Source organism: Dipodomys ordii, unplaced genomic scaffold, assembly GCF_000151885.1.
Source record: "Dipodomys ordii isolate 6190 unplaced genomic scaffold, Dord_2.0 Scaffold107, whole genome shotgun sequence".
Lineage (NCBI taxonomy): Eukaryota > Metazoa > Chordata > Mammalia > Rodentia > Heteromyidae > Dipodomys > Dipodomys ordii.
This window is the reverse complement of record NW_012267323.1, coordinates 1911680-1927973: the sequence shown is the minus strand read 5'-3', so window position 1 is coordinate 1927973 and position 16294 is coordinate 1911680. Positions and strand designations below refer to the sequence as shown.

Here is a 16294-nt window from a genome sequence, read left to right as displayed (position 1 = left end):
TGTGTGTGTGTGTGTGTGTGTGCCTGTGCCTGTGTGCCTGTGTTTGTGTTTGTGAGTGTCTGAGTCCTGGGGCTTGAACTCAGGACCTGGATGCTGTCCCTAAGCTTTTTTGCTCAAGACTAGCACTCTACCACTTGAGCCACAGCTCCATTTCCAGATTTTTGGTGATTATAAGGAGATAAGAGTATGGACTTTCCTGCTGGGCTGGTTTCTAACTGATCCTCAGACCTCAAGCCTCCTGAGTAGCTAGAATTATAGGGGTGAGCCACCAATGCCCGGCCTGTAGTATCTTTGTGTAAGAAACTAGAAAGAAGGATGTAGAGCCTGCTCTGAATCTTTTTTTTTTTCTTCTGTTGGTCATAGGACTTGAACTCAGGGCCTGGGTGCTGTCCCTTAGCAATTTTGCTCAAGACTAGTGCTCTGCCTCAGTGCCACTTCCAGTCTTTCTGGTGGTTCATTGGAAATAAGAGTCTCACAGGGACTTTTCACCCCGGGCTGGCTTCGAACCATGGTCCTCAGATCTCAGCATCCTGAGTTGCTAGGATTACAGGTGTGAGCCACCAGTACCTGATTGCTTTGAATCTTTAGATGGGAACAAGGTGACCTATGCTGAACTTCTGGGTAAACTAAAGTTCCCTGTAGAGCTGTATCTAATATTGCAGATCGTGTAAACTTTTGTGGCTGACCAGAAATACTGGGGAAAGATGGAATGTTTTAGTTCAAGAGCCAAGAATGACTTCAGCTTTAATAACCGTTTACCTTAACTTTTGTATCTGATGTAACAGTCTCCTACAATATCAACTTCACAGAATTTGTTCAGCTCAGCAGATTTCTAGCTTTCTACTAACCCCAAAGCTAAGAATATTATAATATTAGAAAACTACTGAAAAGATTTCCCTGAGCCTGGTGCTTGCTAGTAGCTCTCTCCTGTAATCCTAGCTACTTAGGAGGCTGAGATCTGAGGATTGCCATTTAAAGCCAGCCCCTGTTGGAAAGGTCGTAAAAGCCACCAAAAAACTCCCAAACAAAACCCAGGAAGGGGCCCTGTGGCTCAAGTGGTAGTGGGCTAGCCTTGAGCACAGAGGCTCAGGGCCCTGAGTTCAAGCCCCACAATTGGCAAATAGAACAATAACAACAAACGAGATAGATGGAGTTTGAATGGCCCGGAATGGCATGGACTGTATTGCCTTGCAAACAGTACCAGACTTCATTTTTTATGTCTTAAAAAAAATTTTTTTTTTTGTTATAAAGGGATGTATAGAGGAGTTACAATTACATAAGTCGGGCTGAAGCAGGATAGACAAAGGGAAAATAAGGTATGGTCAACGTACAGCAAATACAGGAGATACTCATTCATTTGCTTCCCTTAAGATTATAGGGGCCAAAGTCATTTAGAGGAAAATGAGGCAGGATGAATTGAGCAAAATGAGACCTGATGAAGGCAGCTCAGAAATTCGGTAATTAGAACCGTAGACTTGGCATCTTTATTTCAAAAAGAGACAACAGGATGCATTCCTTCCTGAGGGATGCATTTCTTGCCCCAAGAATGAACAACTGGTCTGGCAGGATGTATGCTGCCTCAAAACTTAAGCAATCTGGGCTGGGAAGTTGGCTCAGTGGTAGAGCGCTTGCCTTGCATGCCTGAGACCCTGGGTTCGATTTCTTAGCACCACATAAGCAAAAAGCAAAAAACTGGAAATGGCGCTGTGGCTCAAGTGGTAGAGCACTAGCCTTGAGCTGAAGAGCTGAGGGACAGCACTCAGGCCCAGAGTTCAGGCCCCACAACCGGACCCAAAAAAAAAACCTTAAGCAATCTACCCAAAATGCAGATAACAGGAAGCTTTCCTTATCTCAAGGATAAGGGTCTGTTTTATGGCAGGATGCTTTCTTACCTGGAAAGAATGCCCAAAGCATCCAGAAACTCGGTAACACCTAGGGGTAACTAGAGCAAAGATAAACACACAGTCTTGAAGTTAGACCCTAGAGTCCCTACATTTAAAGGGAAACTTCACCAATCCTCATCTGTGTTGGATGACCAGGTGTTGAGTGCATTTCTGTGTGTGTGGTTTTGTGTGTGTGTGTGTGTGTGTGTGTGTGTTAAAGGGAAACTTCACCAATCCTCATCTGTGTTGGATGACCAGGTGTTGAGTGCATTTCTGTGTGTGTGTGTGTGTTGGACAGGGCCTGGGTCCTGTCCCTGAGAGCTTGTGTGTGTGTGTGTGTGTGTTGGACAGGGCCTGGGTCCTGTCCCTGAGAGCTTGTGTGTGTGTGTGTGTTGGACAGGGCCTGGGTCCTGTTCCTGAGAGCTCTTTTGCTCAAAGCAAAAGGGTACCACTTCCATGAGTCCATTTCTTTTTGGATAATGTCACCTTTGTCTTTTCTTTTTGGCCAGTTCTGGGACTTGAACTCAGAGTCTGGGCACTGCCCCTGAGCTTTTGCTCAAAGCTTGCACTCTACCACTTGAGCCAAAGCACCATTTCTGGCTTTTTCTTTGTATGTGGTACTGAGGAATTGAACCCAAGGGCCCTCATGCATGCTAGGCAAGCACTCTACCACTAAGCCACATTCCCAGCCTTCACTAAAGATTTTACATTTCAGGTTACAGAGTTTAAAATGCAATACATAGAAAGCAATCTTTTTTTTTTTTTTTTTGAGACAGTCTTTTTGTTGTTGTTGGTCATAGGTCTTGAACTCTGGGTCTGGGTACTGTCCAGGAACTTTTCAGTTCAAGGCCAGCGCTCTATCACTTGAGCCATAGCGTCACTTCTGGTTTTCTGGTGGTTAACTAGAAATAAGAGTCTCACCTCCAGCTTTCCTGCCCGGGCTGGCTTTGAACCATGATCCTCAGATCTCAGCCTCCAGAGTAGCTAGGATTTCAGGCCTGGCTGAGACAGTCTTTTAAGTAGTCTCCTTTGACATCCTATGATCTCAGCCTAGTAATGGGCTTATAGATTTGCAATCCCAAACCGGATAATTGATCTAATGTAGAAAGCTCCCCAACAGATTCTAATTGCTGGCATTAAGTTTGTGACCTTGAGTGCCCCTGGGCAAAGGCTTCCAGGCAGTATGGTTATCTTCTGGGTAGAGCCTTGAAACAACTAAAATTAGTTGACTGTGACTGTGTGGGTGTGGGTGCTGGGGCTTGAACCAGGGCCTGAGGGTGCTTTCCCAGGGCTTTTTTTGTTGTTGTTCTTGTGCTAGTCCTGCACTTGAGCCACACTTCCACTTCCTGTTTTTTGCTGATTAATTGGAAATAAGAGTCATCTGGACTTTTCTGTTGGCTTTGTACCACTTTTGGTGTGTATCTGAATGTTTGTACTCCATGGTAGAGCATTTAAAGCACCTAGGTTCTACCCAAGTAGTAAAAACAACCACAAATCAGAGAAAATTAATAAAGAGAAAAAGCAGGCTATTGGGAACACTATTTTGTTGTTGTTGGTCATGGGGCTCGAATTCTGGGCCTGGGCGCTGTCCCTCAGCTCTTCAGCCCAAGGTGAGCACTCTACCACTTAAGCCATCGTGCCACTTCTGGTTTTCTGATGGCTTATTGGAGATAAGAGTCTCACTGACTTTCCTGCCCTGTCTACTTTGGAAGCCTGAGCCTCAGATCTCAGCCTCCCGAGTAGCTAGGATGATAGACGTGAGCCACCAGGGCCACGGTCACTTTGTATCTCAGTGTTTCAACACACCACAGAGACTTGTGGCACACCTGACAAATTAATTGATTTGCTAAATGAATGCTTCCTTTCGCTTCCTACTAAGGAAGTAAAGGTGCTATCCCAGGCTGTGTAGCCCCCATAACATCTCACATCCACTTGAAACTGTGTTCCCTTCTATGGAGTTAGAAGGCAACTCCAGCAATGGCTTTTATTCACACACACACACACACACTACTGCTGTTATAATTTGCATTGTTGGTAACTGAACCCAGAGCTGTATAAATACCAGGAAAGAACTCTCAGCCCATTTTAACCCGCCCCCCCCCCCACCTAGATTTTTAATTAATTTTTTTTTCTTTTGGTGCTACTGGGGTTGGAAATTTCAAGGGGCTTTGGTTGGCTAGTCAGGTGCTGGGTTGCTCACAAGCTCCTCGAACCAATCTTATTTTAATGATAAAGACTCTGTGGTTCTGAGAAGTTGTCACTTTCTCAAGGTCAAAGAACCAGGAGGAACTGGAGATTCCAGTAACAATACTTTCTTCTCTGCTACACTTGTATCCTGGGCAGAGAGTAAATAACCATTCACTTTTAACAAAGTCCATTGTGGGACTTAACAATGCCTTTTTGTTCTGGATGGGTGAGACTGGGATTTTCCCACTCCACCTGGAAGGCTCTGGGGTTGGAGGAGTTGTCTTGAGGCCAAGGATCTTCCTGGGTCCCCCCTGCCAGAGGCTTTATCTCTTAAAACCACAATAAAATAAAATGTTTCCAAAGGTTTTCAAGCCTTTTCACACAGTGCCACCTACAGTCTCCTTCCCAAGGATTCCAAATCTACCTTTCCCAAAATGCCACTAGGCATATAATGGCTGTGTATGACTGTGGGGGGGACTTTTTTCCTTATCTCTGTGTGTGTGTGTGTGTGTGTGCATGTGTGTTGCATGCATGCCTATCCTGGGTTTTGAACTCATGGCCTAAGTGCTGTTCCTGGACTTTTTTTTTTTTAATCGGTTGTGGGGCTTGAACTCTGAGCTTGGATGCTGTCCCTCAGCTCTTCAGCTCAAGGCAAGTGCTCTGCCACGAGCCACAGCACCGTTTTTTTTGGAGGTTAATTAGAAATAAGCATGGTCTTTCCTGCCTGGGCTGTTTTGAACTTTGATCCTCAGATCTCAGCCTCTTGAATAACTGGGATTATAGGCTGGAGCCAAAGGCTTTTCCTTATCTCCTGAACAATGCATTAGACAACTATTAATACGCCATTTACTTTGTTAGGAATTATAAGTAATGTAGAGATGATTAAATGTAGAGGCCAAGGCTGGACTAATGTAATACTTTTTTTTTTTTTTTTATGGTAGAGGCTTCAGCCCCAATGAGGTTTATTATGTGTAGAGGTTCTGGGACCACTTCTCAGTGGATGTCTAGGGATCACTGTATTCTGCTCTGGTGGCACATCAGTTTCTTGTCTGGTCATACCTGAGCTGCTTCCAGGAGAGTGACTTAACATTCTACCACAACGCCTACCTGTACTCTCTTACTGAGTGACCTGCACATTGTTCCATGGAAGTAGCCAGAACTTTAAAGCTCTTACTCTGAATTATAAGACTTTCTCTTCATTTCTTTTCAATTTATTAGCTCAACTTTGTTTCCCCCTACATCCTTCTCTATTAAAATATCCTCTTATACACACACACACAAACCAACCACACTGAGAATGGTGGTTTGGAGACCTGAGGAGAAATGTGGCAACTGCCAAAGCGGGCAGGTGAGGTAAAAATAAGTTTGAATAAGGTATCTAGGAGATCCAATCTCTGATCTGTGATATAACAACTACCCTAAGCTCCATCAATAAAAGCAAAATATTCTTTCTAGGTATACTGGTGAACACCTGAAGTCCTAGTTTTTCCTTTTGTTTTTTTTTGTTGGCCATAGGGTTTGAACCCAGGGCCTGGGTGCTGTCTCTGAGCTGTTTTTGCTCCGGCATTCTACCACTTTGAGCTACAGTGCCACTTGAGGTTTCCTGGTGGTTAACTGGCGATGTCTCATGGACTTTGCTTGCTCAGGCTGGCTTTGAACCACGATCCTCATATCTCAGCCTCTTGAGTAAGTAGATAGGATTACAGGCGTGAGCCTTAGGCAACCAGCTTAGTCTTAGCATTTTGAGAGGCTGAGGCGAGGGAGATTGTAAGTTTGTGGACAGTCTGGTTTACAAAGTGAGAACCTGTCTCAATAAATACATGAAATAAACCAAAAATCCCTCCTCATCCCAAAACCCAAAAAAAACCCACTAGCCAAGCGTCGTCTTTCGTGGGTTTGGGGGAGTCAAGAACCTGAGTTATGATTGTAGGAAGACAGCCGCGCTGTTCAAAGTGGGCACAGGCGAGAACAGATACGGAGACGGTGAGGAAGACCTGTGGTGATTTTTTTTTTTTTTTTACCCAGTTGGAAGATCAAGGAACAGGAATTTCTGGCAGAGTCAAGAGGTGGATTGGGAAGGTGGCTCAGTGGTAGGCCCCGGGTTCGATTCCCCAGCACCCCATAAGCAGGAAAGAAGAGCTTGGATTGGGGGCAGGGGGTCCAAGATGGGGAGGAGCGAGGACACTGAAGCTGTGGCTCGCTCAGGATGTATTAAGACGACAGCATCCCACGGGAAGCAGCGGGCCACTGCGATCCGGGGAGACTCCCAGGCTCCGAGCTCCACGTCGGCCCTCGCCCGGCCCGGCCCGGCCCGGCCCGGCCCCGCCCACTTCCGGGGGCGGGCTGCCCGAGGGCACTTCCGGTCTGCGGCACTTCCGGCCCCCCGGCGGCGTGGGAAGCCCGGAACTTCCGGAGAGTCGCTGGGGCAAGTCGGCCTCGGGAAGGAGCCTCATGACCCCCCCCCCCCCCGCCCGGGGGAACCATCCTGAGCCCAGGAGACCACAGAAAGGTTTGCTACAGAAAGGATTTCTCTCTCGCGTCTCGGCGGCCACCCCTCCGAGGAAGACGCGAGGGCGGAGCCTGGCGCACGGGCGTCACTTCCGGGCCTCCCGGGGGGGAGGGCGTGTCCGGAAGTGACGTCATCCGGGAGCGCCGCGCCGGGGAGGGCGGCGAGGAGTCGGGACTTGGCTGATTCTTTCTTTTTTTTTTTTTTTTTTGTTTCCCCACCTGACACAGCGGAGGGTAAACTGGGGGAAATCCGGCCTGGTGATAGAGTCGGAGGACTTAGGAGATGAAAGGGTGCCCACTCGGGGCTGGGCAGGTGGCTCAGCGGTAGAGCGCTCGCCTCGCGTGCCCGAGGCCCTGGGTTCGAATCCCCAGCGCCACAGAAGCAGAAAAAGCCGGACGTGGCGCTGTGGCTCAAGGGGTAGAGCGCTAGCCTTGAGCTGAAGAGCTGAGGGACAGTGCCCAGGCCCAGAGTTCAGGCCCCACGACCGACCAAACCAAAAAAAAAATACCCACCCAGTTACGTTGGAATTTGAGATAATCCACAAGCCAAGTAGAGACCTGGCATACTGCTAACACAAAAAGGTACTCAGCTGAAATTCAAATTTAACCGAACGCCCTGGAATTTCATCCCAACCCTGAGTGTCCCTTCTGCCCCTAGAACAAGATTGGGTCATCTGGGAAATAGGTACAAAGTTCGGTTGGGCTAGGTGCCCTTAGCTCTAATAAACAAGCCCTTAGCGATCCTCCTGGCTAAAGAGAGCCCCCCCCCCCCATGGCGGTGTCTTCTGGGTGACCTTTCAGCAGTTGTTGGGCAGGGCTAGACTTTTAGAGGAAAGCAGAGATCCAGTGGGCCTAAAACCGCCCATGTCTGAGAGTTGCTAGTATTGTGGGTGTGAGAGAAACTGATGTTGGATGTTTAAGTGCTCTGTCACAGACCCGCATACCCAATTTTTTCATTCCACATCTTCTCATTCTGGGTACCTGCCCCAGTGAGAGAAATGGAGATTCCCTAACCTCTCACATCTAGTTACTTGAGAGGCGGAGATAGGGAAGGGTGCTTACAGTTCCAGGCCAGGGCAGGGTTCCCTTTCTTTTTTATTTTTGGTCCGGTCGTGGGGCCTGAAGTCTGGGCCTGGGCGCTGTCCCTCAGCTCTTCAGTTCAAGGCTAGAGCCACAGCACCACTTCTAGCTGTTTTTCTTTTTGCTTATGTGGTACTGAGGAATCGAACCCAGGGCCTCAAGCATGCAAGGCAAGCGCTCTACCACTGAGCCACCTTCCCAGCCCAAAGTTCCCTTTCTTAACTGCTGGGTGCACACCATCACATCAAGCATTCATCTTAGTTTGCAGAGGGGAGGCTGAGATCTGAATGACTGCAGTTTTTTGCCAACCCATATTGAAAAGTCTGAAAGACTCCATCTAAAGTGAAACTGAGGGGTTGTTTGTTCACACTTGTTATCCCACGTACTGTGATGGGAAGGAAGTGAGGTCCATTGCAAAGGGCTGGAGCTATGGCACAGTGGAGCTCCTGCCTTCCAAGTGTGAGGCCCTGAGTTCAAACCCAGGACCTTAAAGGGGGGGGGCGGAGGGAGAGTGCACTATAAACCTATTTCTCAACCTCCTTCCCCTGCCTCATCCACACTTGCTGATACAATCAGTTTGCAGCCTTAATGGTAGGCATTGGTAAAATAGATGCCTTTTAGGGCTGGGAAGGTGGCTTCGTGGTAGAGTGCTTGCCTATATCATGCATGAAGCCCTGGGTTCACTTCCTCAGTACCACATACACAGAAAAAGGTAGAAAGTGGCGCTGTGGCTCAAGTGGTAGAGTGCTTGCCTTGAGCACGGAGAGGCTCAGGGACAGAGCCCAAGACCTGAGTTCTAGCCCCAGGACTGGCAAAAATAAATAGATGCCTTTTTAGGGAGTAGTGTGTAGCTCAGCGGTAGAGTGGGAGAAACATGGGAGAAAGCTCTTGGTTCAAGCCTTAGCATCCCCCCCCCATACCCCCTTTTTAAAAGATTTATTTATTTGCCAGTCCTGGGGCTTGAACTCAGGGTCTGAGCATTGTCCCTGAGCTTCTCTTGCTTAAGGCTACCACTCTACCACTTGAGCCACAGTTCTAGTTCTGGCTTTTTCTGTATATGTGGTACTGAGGAATCGAATCCAAGACTTCATGCGTGCTTGGTAAGCACTCTACCATTAAGCCACCTTCCCAGCCCCATTCTCCCCACCCCTACCCCTTTATAAATGAGCATTTGTGGCTTTATTTTCCCCAAAGCCCGAAGCTTCTGAAGTATTTACTTTGCCCAGTGGGGTAAATGACTATCTGGGCTAAGTTATGGGAGTCTGGACCAGCCATTGGCTTTTCACTACTGTGGGTGGCTATGACTGAGGACTTGTTTTGCTCTCCCAGAGCCAAAAGCGGTGTTCTTGGCAAGAGTGGGCCTGGCCCACTATGTGGGTAGAAGGGCGTTCTTTACTCCCTGAAATGTAGATCGGCCCCATAGCACATGGCTTCTTGCATGCATGTAGTACCTGGAGACTTCGCTAAAGTTCCCAGCCCTCCAACAACAGCTTTAACTCTCAAAGAATTCAAGTTGGTTGCTACTTTGGATTTGTACCCGGGCCTCTTGCTGATCTGAGCTGGCCGTGTATCTTATACAGTCTCCTAACAGAGACCCAGTTATTCCCAGCCCAGTTAGAGCAGGCTGGAGGCCAGTGGGCTGGAGGTTAGTGAGTGAGACAACCAACAACCTCCTGGCAGCAGAAATGGAAAGGAGGGCAGGTAGGAGTTCCTGCTAGAAAAGGGGCCTGAGCACTGGGCGAGGACTCAGAACTGCTGGCCGGTGGAAAAGGTGTGTGGGGTGGGAACCCACAAGGTAAGAATCATTCCCTTGGTGAATGATTAACTCCCAGCCCAAGAAAGTGACCTAGGGAGGAGGGTCCAGTTCATAGGAACTTTGGACTTGGGGTGTAATGTCCGGGGGGGGGGCGGGGGGAGACCAGCGTGTGGTCTGCAGAAGAGGAGGACTTGGCCGGGTGGCAGGGCTCCTAGGATTGGCGGGAGATCAGGTAGCTGTGGGCGTCAGGAAGTCTCCTGGAACTATCAGATGGTCCATTCTGGCAGCCGTGGCTGTGGCGTCTGAGCCCTCAGGGGTGGCTACGAGGGGGGCCCTCTTCTCCCTGGCCTCATTCTTGCTCTTTTTTTTTTTCCCCCCTCTTAGGCAGCTATGGGTGCAAGGTGGTGCTGAGCACGAAGGGGCCATGGCTGTAGCCCTGCAGGTCCTGCCCTGTGCGGTCCGAGCCTCCTCACGTCCTTTCTCCTGGAGGGCTCCAGCGGCTCGGCTGGCCAGTGGCATGGCCTTGGCAGAGCATGCGCGACAGGTGTTTGACAGCGCCGTGAGAGCCGTGCAGCCGGGCCCCATGCTGCACAGGGCGTTGGCCTTGGATCCCGGTGGCCAACAGCTGAAGGTGCGGGACCGGAGCTTTCAACTGAAGCAAAACCTCTACCTAGTGGGCTTCGGCAAGGCTGTGCTGGGCATGGCGGCGGCAGCCGAGGAGCTCCTGGGCCAGCATCTCGTGCAGGGGGTGATCAGCGTCCCCAAGGGGATCCGTGCTGCTATGGAACAGGCCGGCAAGCAGTAAGAAGCTGTGGGGTGGAGAGGTGGGGGGGGTTGCTGCTCGTGGAAGGAAAATAGCTCAGATCACCTAAGCTAGACTAGAGGCCTCTTCCCTACCCACTTGTCTTCCTTTGCTCCTGGGTCTGACCTTCCACCCTTTCTGGGTGGGTGTCAGTGGCACCCTTGTTTATGCCTTTATACCCCCTTAGGAAATCAGGTGGGGTGGGGGCTGGGAATGTGGTTTCTTGCTAGAGTGCTCACCAAGCATGCATGAAGCACTGAGTTCAGTTCCTCAGTACGACATAAACAGGAAAAGCCGGAAGTGGCGCTGTGGCTCAAGTGGTAGAGTGCTAGCCTTGAGTACAGAGAGGCTCAGGGACAGTGCTCAGGCCCTGAGTTCAAGCTCCAGGACTGGCAAAAAAAAAAAAATCAGGCTGGGCGCTGATGGCTCACGCCTGTAATCCTAGCTACTCAGGAGGCTGAAACCTGAGGATCGCGGTTCAAAGCCAGCCCGGGCAGGAAAGTCCGTGAGACTCGTATCTCCAATAAACCACCAGAAAACCAGAAGTGGTGCTGTGGCTCAAGCAGTAGAGCGCTCGCCTAGAGCTGAAGAGCTGAGGGACAGCGCCCAGGCCCATGACTGACAAAAACACAAAAATCAGGTGAGAGGAGAGGTGTCCACCCTCTCTCTTACTCAGTTTGCTTCCTCCTCAGGGAGATGTTGCTGAAGCCACACAGCCATATCCAAGTCTTCGAGGGGGCTGAGGACAACCTGCCAGACCGTGATGCCCTACGAGCTGCGCTGGCCATCCGGCAGCTGGCCGAGGGACTCACTGCCCACGACCTGCTGCTGGTGCTCATCTCAGGTTTGGATGCCAGATTTGGTTCAGGGCAGCTGGCAAGGGGGGGTTGCTCCAAGTACCAGGTTATTCAGTGATTGGTCCGAGCTCCCAGGTTAAAGTTGGCACCAGACATAGGGGAGGCGGTGAGGAACTTAGATGGTACTATCTGTGGCTTTGGACTCCCCTCAAATTGATCTTGTTAGCTGGGTGCTGGTGACTCAAGCCTGTTATCCTAGCTACTCAGGAGGCTGAAATCTGAGAATCACAGTTCAAAGCCAGCCTGGGAAGGAATGTCCATAAGACCTTTATGTCCAAGGATCCACCAGAAAACCGGAAGTGGTGCTGTGGCTCAAGTGGTAGAATGCATGTCTTGAGCTGAAGAGCTGAGGGACAGCGCCCAGGCCCTGAGTTCAAGCCCCGTGACCGACCAAAAAAAAAAAAGTTGCTGGGTAGAAAATGTCACTGCTTTTGGTGTTGTCTGCACAAATGTTATCCAGGGCGGGCACTCCCACGGAAGCTTCTCCTAGGTCCTCTATCATTTCTCCCTGCTCTGAACCCTGTTCCAAGCTCATAAGGATTGGTTAGTTCTTCTTGTGGCTGCTAGGATCTGGGATACCCCAGGGCAAGCAGCAGCCTCCCGTGGCTAGGGCAGGTGACTGTGAACACTCACTTTACATCCACACGGGGGCGCTTGAGCCCCATCTTCCTTCATGGGCTTGTCTGCCATTGTCCACTGGTTCCTGGATTGGGATGTGCCCCCCCTCAACCTGAGACCCTCACTAACTCCGCAGGTGGGGGCTCGGCCCTCCTGCCTGCCCCCATCCCCCCCGTCACACTGGAGGAGAAGCAGACGCTCACCAAGCTGCTGGCAGCCCGCGGAGCCACCATCCAGGAACTGAATACCATCCGGAAGGCCCTGTCCCAGCTCAAGGGTGGAGGGCTGGCTCAGGCCGCCTACCCTGCTCAGGTACACCCATCACTTCTTCCCCACACAGCCCTGGGCTCCCCATGTGTGGCAGGGAGAAGACAGCCTAGACCAGAGTTCAGGCTGACGGTGGCCAGGTGTGAGATTCGCTGTGGGGAGGGGGGTCCTTAGAGAGGGGGTCCTTGAGAGAGGAGAGGAGGGGGTTCTCCTGGCCAGACTTTTTTTTTAGGGGGGGTCTTGAGCTCTGGGCCTGGGCGCTGTCCCTCAGCTCTTCAGCTCAAGGTGAGCGCTCTACCACTTGAGCCACAGCGCCACTTCCAGATTCCTGGTGGTTCATTGGAGATAAGACTCTCATGGACTTTCCTGCCCAGGCTGGCTTTGAACCGCAATCCTCAGATCTCAGCCTCCTGAGTAGCTAGGATGACAGGCGTGAGCCACAGGCACCTGGCCTCCTAGCCAGATGTTGAGTGAGCCTACCTGAGTGTGGTAACTAGATAGGGATGGAGGTGTGGCTCAGGCGGTAGGGTGCCTACCTAGCAGATGCAAGCAAGGTCCTGAATTCAAACCCAAGTCATACCAAACAATAAGTGAAGTGGTTAAGGATATATACTGAGTGCTGGATGCCCAGGATCTGGGGACAAGGAAAGAGGTGGGACCAAGCCTGAGCCTGTACCCCATGTCCCCCCGCCTCACCCCCTAGGTGGTGAGCCTGATCCTGTCTGACGTGGTTGGGGACCCTGTGGAGGTGATCGCCAGTGGCCCTACTGTGGCCAGCGCCCACAACGTACAAGATTGCCTGCACATCCTCAATCGCTACGGCCTCCGTGCCGCCCTGCCGCGTTCCGTGAAGACTGTGCTAGCTCGGGCCGACTCGGACCCCCGGGGACCACACGCCTGCGGCCACGTGCTCAACGTGATCATCGGCTCGAATGTGCTGGCGCTGGCCGAGGCTCAAAAGCATGCCGAGGCCCTGGGTTACCGGGCGGCGGTGCTGAGCACATCCCTGCAGGGTGATGTGAGGCTGCTGGCCCGCTTCTACGGGCTGCTGGCCCGCGTGGCTGCAGCCCGCCTCATCCCCTCCACCACGGCTGGAGCCTCCGGAGACGACGAGGAGGAAGAGGGGGAGGGCAGGCTGCACAAGCTGGCCGCCGAGCTGCAGCTTCCAGACCTGCAGCTGGAGGAGGCTCTGGGGGCTGTGATGGAGACGAGAGGCCCCGTGTGCCTGCTGGCGGGAGGAGAGCCCACGGTGCAGCTGCAGGGCTCGGGCAGGGGCGGCCGGAACCAGGAGCTGGCCATGCTTGTTGGAGCAGAGCTGGGAAGGCAGCCGCTGGGGCCCGTGGAGGCGCTGTTTCTGAGCGGCGGCACCGACGGGCGAGATGGGCCCACCGAGGCCGCTGGTGCGTGGGTCATGCGGGAGCTCTGCAGCCAGGCCGCTGCCCAAGGCTTGGACATGGCCACCTTCTTAGCCCACAACGATTCACACACCTTCTTCTGCCGCCTCCAAGGCGGCTCACACCTGCTGTACACAGGGATGACAGGTACCAACGTGATGGACGTCCACCTGCTGTTTCTGCGGCCTCAGTGACAGCACAGGGCTGTGTGGTAGGAATCATACACACCCCAGCCAGGCGCCGGTGGCTCTCGCCTGTCATCCTAGCCACTCAGGAGGCTGAGATCTGAGGATCGCAGTTCAAAGCCAGCCCGGGTAGGAAACTCCGTGAGACTCTTTATCTCCAATTAAAAAAAAACAAAAACACCAGAAAACCAAAAGTGGCTCAAGTGGTAGAGCGCTCACCTTGAGCTGAAGAGCTGAGGGACAGCACCCAGGCCCAGAGTTCAAGCCCCACGACTGACCAAAACAAAGAATCACATACGCTGATGAGGCATCTACCCAAGGGCAGGGCCTTAGGGAAGGCAAATGTGGTCCCTTAGGGCCTGGCCAGGGTTTCCAACCCCTCTGCTCAGCCTTGGCTGCTTGGTTGTCTTCTTGTCCCATCCCACTCATGGCTTGCCATCACCTACGTTGGAAGATGGGGGACTGTCTTCCACGCCTACCGCTGGAGTGGTTGCAGGCCCCCGAGGACCGGGACCAGCCCCTAGAACTATTTTCTCCCTTCTTCCCTCTCACCACCCTCCCTTGGCCTGTCTCCTCTGCGGTGTGATGCTAGGAAGACTGAAAATATATAAAGGACCGTACTGTGGGCGTACCCTCCGCTGGGGACCCATTTCACTGAAATGGCACTCCGAAGCCAGGCACTGGTGGCTCACGCCTGTAACCAGAAGGCTGCGATCTGAGGATCATTTTATAAAGCCAGCCTGCGGCAGGAAAAGTCCTTGAGATTCTTTTATTTCCAACGAACCAGGCAAAAGCCAGAAGTAGAGCTGTGGCTCAAGTGGTAGAGTGGCCACCTTGAGTGAAAAAGCTTAAGGAAGAGCGCCCAGATCCTGAGTTCAAGTCCCAGTGCTTTCTCCATAAATAAATAAAACAAAACAAATAGCAATCAGTGCCTGTCTGTCTGGATCGTGGGAGGTTGAGTCAGGCTCCCAGCATGCTCTGTGGGTGAGTAGAGAGCCCATGGAGGTTAGGCCTGTGGACTGCTTCTGCCCTAACCAGGTTTTTTTGTTTTGTTTTGTTTTGTTTTGGGTCCGGTTGTGGGGCCTGAACGTCTGGGCCTGGGCGCTGTCCCTCAGCTCTTCAGCTCAAGGCTAGCGCTCTACCACTTGAGCCACAGCGCCACTTCCGGCTTTTTTTTTCTTATGTGGTGCTGAGGAATCGAACCCAGGGCCTCAGGCATGCAAGGCAAGCGCTCTACCACTGAGCCACCTTCCCAGCCCCCCCTTTTTTTTTGCCAATCCTGGGGCTTGAACTCAGGGCCTGGGTCCTGTCCCTGAGCTGCTTTTGCTCAAGACTAGCACTCTACCCCTGAGCCACAGCGCCACCTCTGGCTTTTTCTGTATACGTGGTCCTAAGGAATGGAACCCAGGGCTTCGTGCGTGCTAGGCGAGCACTCCTTGGATAACCCTTCACTTTGGTTATGCTGAAATCTGCCTCATCGTCTAGTCCTCTGGACTCCTCAAGGCCACAAGATTCTTTTTTTTATTCTGTGCCAACTCTTCCAGAACATAGCTCAGATCTGGTGCTAGCCAGGAAATTCCAGTACTAGGGTAGTGAGTCAGGACAATGAGAGTTGGGCACTGATGGCTCATGCCTATAATCCCAACTACTCAGGAGGCTGAGATCTGAGGATCATGGTTCAAAGCCAGCCTGGACAGGAAAGGCTGTGAGACTCTTATCTCCAATAAACCACCAGAAAACTGGAAGTGGCGCTGTGGCTCAAATGGTAGAGCACTTAGTGGGGCTGTGGCTCAAGCGATAGAGCATCAACTTTGAGCAAAAAAAGCTCAGGAACGGTGATCAGGCCCTGAGTTCAAGCTCTAATACTGGTGTGCGTGCATACAGACACACACACAGGCAAACGGAGAGGAGGGTAGCAGCAGAATACCTCCTGAGCCTTGGCTAGCAGCCGCTGTCTGACGCCCCTAGAACCCTCCTGCTCAATACAAATGTCCTTGGTGTCCGCCGGCTATCCTTACCGTGCGCCACGGCTCCAATCCCTATATGAGTGAGCAGCAGAATCACATAGGAATAAAAAGCCATAGAGAACAGTGAGGCATGGGACTGTTCCCGTAGGCCCTCCCTCTATCTGCAGGAACCCCAGGCCAGGCCAGGCCCACCCTCCTCCTAGGAAGAACCTCTCTTTCCCTCGTGGCCTCTGTCCATCCTTGCTGGCAGGCAGTTCATGATGTGGGGAGCTGGTGCACCCAAGGTAGGTGCTGGGGACTGGAGACATTCTGTCCGGGTGCCTAGGGGTGTGGCTGAGGGCCTGTCAGACGTGTATGTGGGCTTGGTCTTTGCTAGCATCTCCTCTGCTCTACCTTGGGCCCTTTCTTGATACCTGTGTTTGTGAGAGCTGCAAGGCTAGTCCCTGAATTGTCCCCATAGGACAGCTATCCATTCATCCCAATTATCGCCATCCTATTCTATCTATCTACCTACCTATCTATCTATCTATCTATCTATCTATCTATCTATCTATCTATCTACCTATCTATCTATCTATCTATCTATCTATCTATCTACCTACCTACCTATCTATCTATCTATCTACCTATCTACCTACCTACCTATCTATCTATCTATCTATCTATCTATCTATCTATCTATCTATCTATCTATCTATCTATCTATCTATCTATCTTTTTGTCAGGCACGGGGCCTGAACTTTGGGCCTGGCCCAGCTCTTTACCTCAAAGCTAGCACTCTACCACTTGA

The 16294-nt window shown here is 51.5% G+C and overlaps 2 protein-coding genes across 3 annotated transcripts in view; one reads left to right on the top strand and one right to left on the bottom strand.

The window, feature by feature from the left end:
* Window positions 1-6523, bottom strand: part of Wdr82 (WD repeat domain 82) — a 30854-nt gene extending 24331 nt beyond the window's left edge. The window contains exons 1-2 of the mRNA XM_013028044.1: window positions 6302-6523; window positions 1893-1942 (exon numbers count right to left, since the gene is read on the bottom strand). Of these exons, the coding sequence (XP_012883498.1) occupies window positions 1893-1942; window positions 6302-6523 (272 nt within the window). The remainder of the gene's footprint in view (window positions 1-1892; window positions 1943-6301) is intronic.
* Window positions 6524-7077: 554 nt separating this feature from the next.
* Glyctk (glycerate kinase) lies at window positions 7078-13645 on the top strand. Of its 2 annotated transcripts, none has more exons than XM_013028138.1 (5): window positions 7078-7160; window positions 9799-10215; window positions 10909-11060; window positions 11828-12003; window positions 12662-13645. In XM_013028138.1, exons 2-5 carry the CDS (start codon window positions 9839-9841, stop codon window positions 13544-13546), a joined length of 1590 nt encoding a protein of 529 aa, XP_012883592.1. In that variant the 5' UTR covers window positions 7078-7160; window positions 9799-9838; the 3' UTR covers window positions 13547-13645. The 2 variants fall into 2 exon arrangements, with proteins under 2 accessions (XP_012883592.1, XP_012883590.1); XM_013028136.1 differs by lacking the exon at window positions 7078-7160 and adding an exon at window positions 9571-9646.
* Window positions 13646-16294: the final 2649 nt, after the last annotated feature.

Coding starts and splice junctions, on each gene's coding strand:
- Glyctk (XM_013028138.1), top strand. CDS start 9,839: ATGGCTGTAGCCCTGCAGGTCCTGCCCTGTGCGGTCCGAGCCTCCTCA. Junction 10,216..10,908: donor ATGGAACAGGCCGGCAAGCA/GTAAGAAGCTGT, acceptor CTTCCTCCTCAG/GGAGATGTTGCTGAAGCCAC. Junction 12,004..12,661: donor AGGCCGCCTACCCTGCTCAG/GTACACCCATCA, acceptor CTCACCCCCTAG/GTGGTGAGCCTGATCCTGTC.